Source organism: Akebia trifoliata, chromosome 15 (assembly GCF_017979445.1).
Source record: "Akebia trifoliata isolate Shusen 1 chromosome 15, ASM1797944v1, whole genome shotgun sequence".
NCBI lineage: Eukaryota > Viridiplantae > Streptophyta > Magnoliopsida > Ranunculales > Lardizabalaceae > Akebia > Akebia trifoliata.
Genome location: NC_141389.1, coordinates 20,480,745 through 20,490,363, shown reverse-complemented (window position 1 = coordinate 20,490,363; position 9,619 = coordinate 20,480,745). Strand labels below are relative to the sequence as shown.

General features: G+C 32.7%; 1 protein-coding gene across 3 annotated transcripts; it reads right to left on the bottom strand.

The window, feature by feature from the left end:
- Window positions 1-400: 400 nt before the first annotated feature.
- On the bottom strand, window positions 401-6,005 carry CYP707A2 (cytochrome P450, family 707, subfamily A, polypeptide 2). 3 transcript variants are annotated; one of them, XM_086426545.1, is made up of 8 exons: window positions 5,984-6,005; window positions 5,072-5,390; window positions 4,821-4,970; window positions 4,333-4,581; window positions 3,201-3,290; window positions 2,906-3,091; window positions 1,798-1,916; window positions 401-719 (listed from the first exon to the last, which is right to left on the bottom strand). In XM_086426545.1, exons 2-8 carry the CDS (start codon window positions 5,342-5,344, stop codon window positions 620-622), a joined length of 1,167 nt encoding a protein of 388 aa, XP_086282671.1. In that variant the 5' UTR covers window positions 5,345-5,390; window positions 5,984-6,005; the 3' UTR covers window positions 401-619. The 3 variants fall into 3 exon arrangements, with proteins under 3 accessions (XP_086282671.1, XP_086282672.1, XP_086282670.1); XM_086426546.1 differs by lacking the exon at window positions 5,984-6,005 and adding an exon at window positions 5,944-5,962; XM_086426544.1 differs by lacking the exon at window positions 5,984-6,005 and adding an exon at window positions 5,636-5,921.
- Window positions 6,006-9,619: the final 3,614 nt, after the last annotated feature.

The following is a 9,619-nucleotide window of genomic DNA, read 5'->3' as shown; positions in this document are numbered from 1 at the left end:
AGAGGATGTTAGGATTTTTTTATGAAGTGAAAATTAAAAATGATCTTAACGAAGGGAGTCGTCCATTCTTGAATAGCTGGAATTGCTCGACAAGATTTTCGCTAAGCTCTTCAAAGAGTACGTTTTGATCTTGTCCCAAAATACTTACCCTATTTGTTGAAGATATTTTTCTTAACCTACTTGTTCCACGCCATACATTATACGATCAGACATCATCCATTGCTGTCTCATGCCACGTGCCCTAACATGATTTGGGCTCCTACTGTTAAGACTTTAAAGATCATGAGGCGACTTGAGCTTATATTCCGCCTCGCCTAGCTGTCTTCGATGGAAGACAAAGTACGGAAAAAAATATCTAAGAACATGAGAGCTACTTCAACCAAACTGTACGCCACAAGCATTTGATCCTCCCAAACATACGAGCTTTTTGTTTTCAAAGCACGCATGCAATAACACTTCGTTTCATTGTTTCTTTCTCTATTTGTCTCCACATGAACAACTCATCTAAGGAAAGTCAATGAATCAAAAGATCTTTCCTATAATTATAATGATAGAATCAATGGGGGTACATAGACTTAAGAGTAGCCCCATTGAATGGTCCCATGCATGATCGGATTGCTTAGTTCTTGTTCCTTGTGATTATCTTCAGAGGTAATCCTCTCTTGGGTACAGGAAAAGGCCCATATTGTATACCTTCCTCTTCCCCAACAACCTCCCACCTGAAACAAAATGTTAAAACAGGAAAAATCAGAACCATTGCAAACAATGAAAATCATGTAAACATGCTTTACAATTACAAATAAATATCTGTCATTGTATATCTATTAATTTTGATTCCCATTATTCATCATAAATATGGTTCATGTTATTTTTATGCCTAATTTGTTGGAAGTAACTTTGTTTTGTGCAAATATAATAATTTGAGAGAAAGAACAAAAAAAAAAAAAAAAAACAGAGTTTATTATAATTTAGGTGAGCAAAAAAAAAACAAACAAACATTGGTTTTAAATTGAAAACCCTACAATTCTATAAGAAAAATGCTTAATTCACTTCCCACAACACTGTGTTGACATGGGGGCGTGCACAAAACCATAGATACTTTTCATTGAGATACGAGTCAGTACAGTCTCAAGGAAAATTGATTGTTCTCTCTGTACACAGTGTTGATAGAAGGCAGTGTTCTAGGAAGTCATTGTAACACAAATCATTCTATAAGTAATAATTAAAATAATTTTCAAATGTGTCGTGCAACATTGACCTCAAGGTTGTATCTCATATCACACATCCTAACGAGAGAGTGTGTAGGAACCATAGATGCTTTTTGACTCATATCTTGATGAAAAGTATATATGATTCTTACACCCTTTCACGTCAGGATATGCGATATGAGGTATAATCTTGAAGTCACTTCAACATTATTCTTTTCAAATATAGTGAAACTTCCGTAATTCTTATTTGTGGACATAGACATAGTCAACAGCGTCACAAATTAAGATGGGACCATTGAATTTTTTTGGTATCAAATGGATCTCATAGTCAAGATTATCAACTCATAACAACATTTAGGGTGAGATGCATATCTCAATAACATCTATCTATATAAGGTCTACATTTTCTGCAAGACTCTAAATACTCACCACGTGTAAGACTATTCTCTTGGTTAGGTTATCCATTCCATCTACCCAAATGGGTACCCTTGTTTTTTTTTTTTTTTTTTTCTTTTGTTTTTGTTTTTTATTATTAATTTGACCTTCAAATTCCTCTAAATTCAAGAGAGAGAGAGAAAGAAAGAAAGACCTGTGGATAGTGGTGAGGTGGTGAAGAAGGACGAGCATCTCGAGCTTGGCCAGCTCACTTCCGGGACACGAGTGCACACCATTCCCGAATGGCATGTACGTGTTGGGTCTCGGTGGCACCTGTAGAATCACACACATGTTACTCAAAATTCCAACCACATCTACAAATCTATATACATAGATACTTCCAACAAAAGCAACAAGTCAACAACTACGTACAAGACATTCTGTACCATACATAACAAACTCACGTGACTTGGGGATACTCATTTGAAGATGTGATAATTACAGTAGAAAAAATAAACTTTATTGGCTGGGACCTTCTATCTGAATCTCATGATGAGAATCACGTAAAATGTGAGATTGGGTTTAAAATAAAAAATGGATATGAACTTCTCTAAAATTACAAATTATATACTTTTTGAAAATTACAGGTTAACGTTACATATATATGTTTTAAGTTTTATCTGTGTGTTAGATTCGATTGACTTTAAAAATAATATGTACAAGATCTTCAGAGTGTAAACACAAAATCCAATGATTGACAATTGTACCTAAGATAAGCATCATCGAGATACATAAAATCTCAGTTGTTGGATGTTGTGCTTGCACAGCCGAGATATTGTATTATTTCATTTTTACAGGGTTGAGATCATATATCTTTTCAAGAGTGCCTGAACCCGACCCTAAATATATATTTAAAAAATAAAATAAAATCCAACTCTAATAATATATTTGATTATATTATTACTTATATATGTTTTTTCGATAACTTGCAAAGATCTATCTAACTAGAATAATGAAGTGGTTCAACTATTTTTATTTTTTGCATGTCAATTTGATTTTAATAGTTTTTTTAGCACAATATGGTAATTCTCTATTTTAGTTTCAATTATGAAAAAAGGTGAATCCATTGTTCTTAAACAAACGAAAAATACTACGAAATCGTCCCTTACTAAAGACGGTAAATTTTCCGCCACTTCATCCATTTTTGTTATAAAGGTTATTTATGAATTAAATATATTCTCATCTTTTTAAAAAAATACACCCACTTCCATACTTTTTACAGAGTTCATACCCAATTTTATAAAAGAACCTAAAAAATTCACCTCAAATCTTGATGGGTCGAACTTTTCAGGTTGAGGGAAGAAATCAGCACAATGATGGATGCTTCTGAAGAGGGGAAGAACTTTCCATCCTTTTGGGATTACATAGCCTTGAAGTTCGACGTCTGCCACCGCCTCTCTGAACGTGAATGAGAGAATACTTGCTGTTCTTAGAGTTTCTTGGATCACCTGAACTCACTTTTAGCTGCTTCAGTTCTAGCTCTTTTATGAGATAAAATTAATTAAAAAAATTCTGATATTTTAAATTTATTTAACTTGGAGTATCAAACAAATTTACCCGACTAGTCATCGGCATCCTTCTTGTATCATCCCATGTCAGCATTCGATTTTCTTCAATTATGCATTTTCGAATCCTTTCTTGCTCTCTCTGCACATTTATAAAATTAAAAAATTAAAAAATAAAATAGTTCCCTTAAATATATATTTATGTATATGGAGTATTTTATGTTGGAAAACTTGGAAGTCATAGTCATACATATTAAATTTACTTAACATATTAGCAATAGGTGTACCCATAAATAAGTAAAAAAAGCACAACAATCATCTCATATGCCAATGTATTAGTGGGCCCAAAAAATGTACCAATGATTTATATATATATATATATATATATATATATATATATATATTTATTGGCTTCGGTGTGATAGGGATATCTATGTGGGGGTGATCTTTTTAGCAAACATGGAGGGTACTTTAGAGAATCTCCTTTGTAAAATTGATTATATTATATTTACCACCCTGCAAAATGGAAGATTAGGTTTACCCCTTGACCTTAAGTCAGGGTTGTTTTTTTATTGATGATTTAATAGTGAAAATTTTGATATTTTCCAAATATTGATTTAATAATTTAGGTATGTAAAAATAATTTTGAAAAAAAATCAATATTTTATTTTAAAATTATCAAGAAAATCCAACAGTGACTTGTAGTCAAGGGGTAAGTATAATCTTGCATTTTGCAAGGGTTGTTTCTAAAATACTCAAATACCAATTAAGAATCATGAGTAAGTAGTTGGACTCCTAAAGATATCAAGAATTGTTATTATCCTATAAACATACAACAACTAATTCAATCTCTATAAAATTAATCTGAATTTTTAAATAAATAAAATAAAATTTAATCTCTCTTTTCTCCCAATCTTTTCGTTAAACGTGCTCGGACAAATAAATATTCCTTGTCTCCTATCTACTACCATCAGGCAACGATGGGGTTTGAATCTTTCCGAATCTTTTATTTCTCATAATAGGTCTGCATCTTGACCCTACATGTAAGGGATCCTAAACCCTACATGTAGGGGAGGGAATAAATGTTTTGTGGTCCTGGAGTCGGTCACATTTGATTTATAAACAATAGAAATGAAATTTAAATCTCAAAATAACAATATTCTCTAATTCAATCAATCACTTACCGAAACCGCTTCTAGGACTTCTCTGTTATCATGCAAATATTTTAGAATCCACGTGAGAACACTAGCTGTGGTATCATGAGCAGCAAATATTACTCCGATGATATTATCAGCAACTTCAGAATCACTTAGATGATTAAACTTCTGATCTCTAGACCCCAACAATGCCCCCAACAAACCTCCACCATACTCCTTACTTTCTCTTCTCTTCTCTATCACTCTCCTCAACTTCTCATTGAGCAGCTTTCTTGCCTTGTCAACATCAAACCCACCATTAATTACGTTTGTTATGCATTTTAATAAGATGTACATTGATACACCAAATCAATTCTATTACCTAGCTTACAAACTCATATTGGAACTAAATGAAAGTTGAAAACAATGTGGGGCCAGACTCATTGACCTTAACACACTAACTTGAGAAATTTTCTTTGATTTGGTAATTTTTTGCAAATTTTTATTGGTGACTAGAGGCTCTTCTTAGTTCTTACCTTCATTGCTTTTCTAAATGGAGTTCCTGGGAAGTCGAAAGGCATGGAATTGTAGCCTTTTTCCAAGCAATGATACAAGTGTTTGATGCCTTCTGTCTCGAATTCAGAACCTCCCCCAAATGCTGAAAGCATTGCCACATCGAATGCAAACTATAAGAACCAACAAATATCTTCTTAAGTTAGTTGTTTAATGCGTAATTTTAGGTCACATAAGGAAGAGAATTGATTGAAACTTAGAAAGACTAACATACCCTTTTCATCTCTTTTAGGGTGTTAATGGTGCTATTTTCCCAAGAAGATATAACTTTTAGAACAATTAGTTCAATCTCTGAGACAGATCCTCTTAATGCTGAAGGAAGAAAAGATGCTTGAACCAACTTTTTAACCCTTGAATGGTAATCCCCTTGATGAAAGAACAAAGCCTCGGGTCCAATCATTTTCTCTTTACTTGGTGGATAAGTTGGCTTGAACAAATGGGCTCGAGTCACTAGCACAATCTTTGCTAATTCAGGGCTTGAAATCATCACACAAGGACATCCCAATATATGGGTCTTAAAAATATCTCCATACCTACAACAAATAATCAAATTTCCAAATAAATATATATTTATATATAGAGCTATACAAACTACAGACATCTTTTTCTCTTTTGTTTTTGGTTTTTTTTTTTTTTTTGTTTTGTTTTGTTTTGTTTTTGAGTTTGTGTATTTTTTCTTAAATATACCAGGAAAAAAAATAAAAATAAAAAAATAATGGAACCTATTAATGGGTTCCTGTAGAAATAGTTTTTCATCATCAAATATATTTTTTTATACCATTTTTGCCTCTTGGAGAAGAAGGTATTTGGGTTTTGGGTGTAGAGCTTGAGTGTCTCTCCTAGATAAGGCCAACCCATTGAACCAGGTGGTAGTGATTTGTTTTGGAGAAACCCCATTTAATTTTAAGCAACATAAACAATGGGAAGAAGAACACTAACAAAATAATGGATAGTATAAGTAGAAGAAGAAGAAAATGAGAAATTGGAAAGTAAGGTAAGAGGGGTTGCATGATGTGGTTGTGTGTGCGTGTGTGTGTGCGTGTGTGTGTGTGTGTGTGAGAGAGAGAGAGAGAGAGAGAGAGATACAGGAGGAGGAGGTAAGATGGTGGATGGAGAGCAAAGATACCTTGTGGTAATGAAGGTTGTTAAGAGCTTTATATAGAGAGAGAGAGAGACATGGTGGGGGCTAACATTTGTCACCGCGTTTTTGGGAACACTTGCTTAGGGTTAGCCCCCCCTACTTGCGGTTACTTCACCTAGACACGTTGCTTGAAACAAAGCTACAATGGGCCAATGGCACCAAATTTTCAGTGCATCTTTGCTGTGGGTTTCATATGGTCCACCACTTTGATTAGTAATATCTAGCCGTTCATTCTAACGGAAGAAGAAAACGCTCAAAACTTTACTTTACAGGTGTTCGAATAGTTACCAATCAGAAACATCTGTAAGGTTTGTGGGCCCTGTGATCATGACAGATGGAGTGCTTTTATGAGACATGCAAACCCCACAGGAATACTGTACCACTCAGCAAAAAAATGCCATTTTTTTCTCACTCGTGAACATCTGGTAATCTGGGGAATCTGGATACCATAGGAGAGTCGCTCGTGTGTTTGTGTGCGCAATAAGATGATCGTCCGTCCTATTAGTAAGCAGCAAAGAATGGGGGCCAGGCACGATATAGGCATAGGTGTTGTTTCTCCTTTCCTTTGTTTCGAGGGTATTTGGTTTTGGGCAATGAGCTTGGGCAGACCGCCTTTAGATCCAAACAATTGGATGGTTGGGCCAGGTCCTTGAATAGCCGGTTTGGACTTTGCATGATAAATAGGAGGGAGCTGTGTTAGTCACTGAATGGGGGCAAATTTCACATTTCTTTCACCTTGCGTCTTTATCATGCTTCTTCCGTTATTTTCTAGAGATTTGTAGTCACTCTTGTGGATATTGTGATTGTGCTTGGATAATCAATGTGGATACACGGATTTAGGTGTTGTTACCATTCAATTAAAGTGTGAATGGATATTATAAATATTTTCTAAAATCTATTTTTCTTGGCTCGGATAATCAATGTGGATACACGGATTTAGGTGTTGTTACCATTCAATTAAAGTGTGAATGGATATTATAAATATTTTCTAAAATCTATTTTTCTTGGCTTGTAGCGACTTATATATTAAAAGAATAAAGAGAAAATGTTTACCTAAAAAAATAAAATAAGGAGGTTCGATTAACGAACAAAGAATGTGTTAGGTACATTGTCTCTCCCATCCTAAATTGATTACCAATAGATTGACTAAAGATGAAATTAGAAACACATCTTTTTGAGTTTTGAAAGTAGAGGGGATTATAAAGAGATAAGAAAAATTGGCTGTAGTTTTATTTTGAAAAATAAGCAAATTGAGACAATGAGCAAGTCACTACTAAAAGTAGTTACTTGCTAATTTTTTTTTGTACACTTGAGACTTTGATAGAAATTCACATGGATTTCATCATTTAGGATCACAAAGCTTCAAAACTAACTTATGTGCTCTCTTGGGAGGCTTTGTTTATTAACTTGATCATTGGTAAAGTTCATTATTTGAACTACACCATAAGGAAATCAAGACCACATGCATGAGATTTTGTCAATTTTTAGACTCTAAAGATTGGATATAAATCTATGAAGACTTACATCCTAACTTGTAGCCCTTTCAAAAGTAGGTGTGTGAAAAGTGTATGCATGGGATGAACTTAGCGAGAGAAGATTACCTCATAAGAAGGTTTACTCTCTAGCTGTATTGTCATCTAAGGATAAATAAAATCAAAAACTATTATTTTAGAAAATTTAAAGTGCAAGAAAAGTAAAGAAAGCAAAGCATCTACACAATAAAATTTAAATTGTATGGAAATAAAATATATTAAGCACCATAATCTAATACTCTCAAAGAGTTTATTGAGGACTTATTGGGGGAGATTACCTCAAAGTGGGATTATTCTTTCTCCTCAAACCTTTAACTAAGGAAATGCAAATCTACATTACTAAAACTAGAAACATGTAAATAAAGTAAAATTACTTAAAATTAAATGAATAGTAGTAAGAAGGGAGAGATTAAATAGGATAATGGAGGATTTAACTCTACCTTGGTCTTTTTCTTCCTCTTGTTTCTTTTTCTTCTTTTTGGATTTTTCTTCTAGGAGTTTTGAGAAAAGTTATAAAGGTTAGAGAGATTTTTTAATAGAATTTTAGATTATCAAATGAACCCCCCCTTTTTTTTTACCTTGGATAAAGGTCTTATTTATAGGACTTTAGGAGATCTTTGGGGATAAATGGACTTAAATCCTAGAGTTTCCAATGTTTGCATTAAAATCTCCATGGAAAATCTAAATTACCTTTCCTCTCATTGACCTTGATGGTCTTTCACTCACCTATAGGTTTCACCAATCATGATGATTAAGAGATAGATTAGTAAAATAAATAATGTCTAAAAAATTCTTTAAGAAATGTAGAATGATCCTAGACTAGACCTTAGGCTTTGGGTCAATTTTGAAAAAAATCAAACTAAATGACATGTAAATAAGTGAAGACTTTTGGGACTTTCTAGACATTTAGCCTTACTAACCCTCTAACAACCTAGGGATATTCTAGTATTTGTGCACAAGTTTGAATAATTTTAGGTATATAGAATGGTCTTAATTGTTGGTAGGCGGTCAACTTACCTTGAATCATGGGAAAACTTGTAGAATTTGAGGTAGGATTATTGAGTGCTAGTGTAACTTACCTCAATTTAAGCTAAATGTAGTAAGGTTAGCAAGGTAATAACACTAATGTGGGGACCAATTTTAACCAAGAGTCCTTTGTTAGAAGATTTAGAAAATTACTTGAAGACCAATATGGTGAGATTATTAGAGAATTAATGCAAGGATAATAAGGTAAAAATGAGAAATTTCTTAAGGGAAAAGCTATTAGGAAAAGATTAGAGAGTCATTTTCCTTAATAAAATTCGAGTACACATGGGTTGTAACTGCCTAATTGATTTGGCTAAACTTAAAGTTCGATCAAGGAAAAATTCATCAAAAATTTGACTTGGCCAAACTTAAAGCTCCACCAAGAAAATTTTTAATAAAAATTAAGTTTGGCCAACCAAAATTTAGTCCTACAAGACAACAAGAACTATAGCATTATAATTCATTCAACCAATAATATTTTTTTCAAAAAAGTTAAAAATTAAATCTGAACCAAAATTTTTTTTTTCAAGAAATTTACTTTCCAATACAAGAATAAAGGATCTCCAAGAATATAATAATAAAAAACCTTCATAGATCAATTGAATACCTAAGTTTGACAAAGAAAAGTCATGAGTATAAGATTTCATAAAAAGCCCCTGTTTTACATTTATACCTAATATCATCGAAATAAAAAATCAATAAAATTAACAATTAGTGAAGTTGCAAAACTAATTTTCTTGAAGCATTGTATATGTTCTTGAAGATTTAATGATATCCAAACATGAAGTCCATTTTAATACATATTTATTGTAAAATTTATTAAAATATCAAATATACTAAGAAATCATACTTGTAAAAATAAGAAATATTTTTCTAATTACTTTAATATAATGATCAATAGTTGAGAATCTGGTTCTACATTATGACATATTAAGTAAAACAGATATTCCATTATTGAGATGGTCAACTTTGTATTGTTTTAGTTACCATTAAATATGTATGTCCATTTTCAAAACTTAAATCCCTAAAATTAAGAAAAAGAGGGAGAACGACACTTGAAAAA

Bases quoted from the DNA above. Each gene is read 5' to 3' on its own strand.
- CYP707A2 (XM_086426544.1), bottom strand. From the start codon at position 5,754: ATGGGGTTTCTCCAAAACAAATCACTACCACCTGGTTCAATGGGTTGG. The intron at 5,391-5,635 runs GTATAAAAAAAT...TATTTGTTGTAG, and splicing joins TTCTCCAAGAGGCAAAAATG to GTATGGAGATATTTTTAAGA. The intron at 720-1,797 runs GTCTTTCTTTCT...ATTTTGTTTCAG, and splicing joins CACCTCACCACTATCCACAG to GTGGGAGGTTGTTGGGGAAG.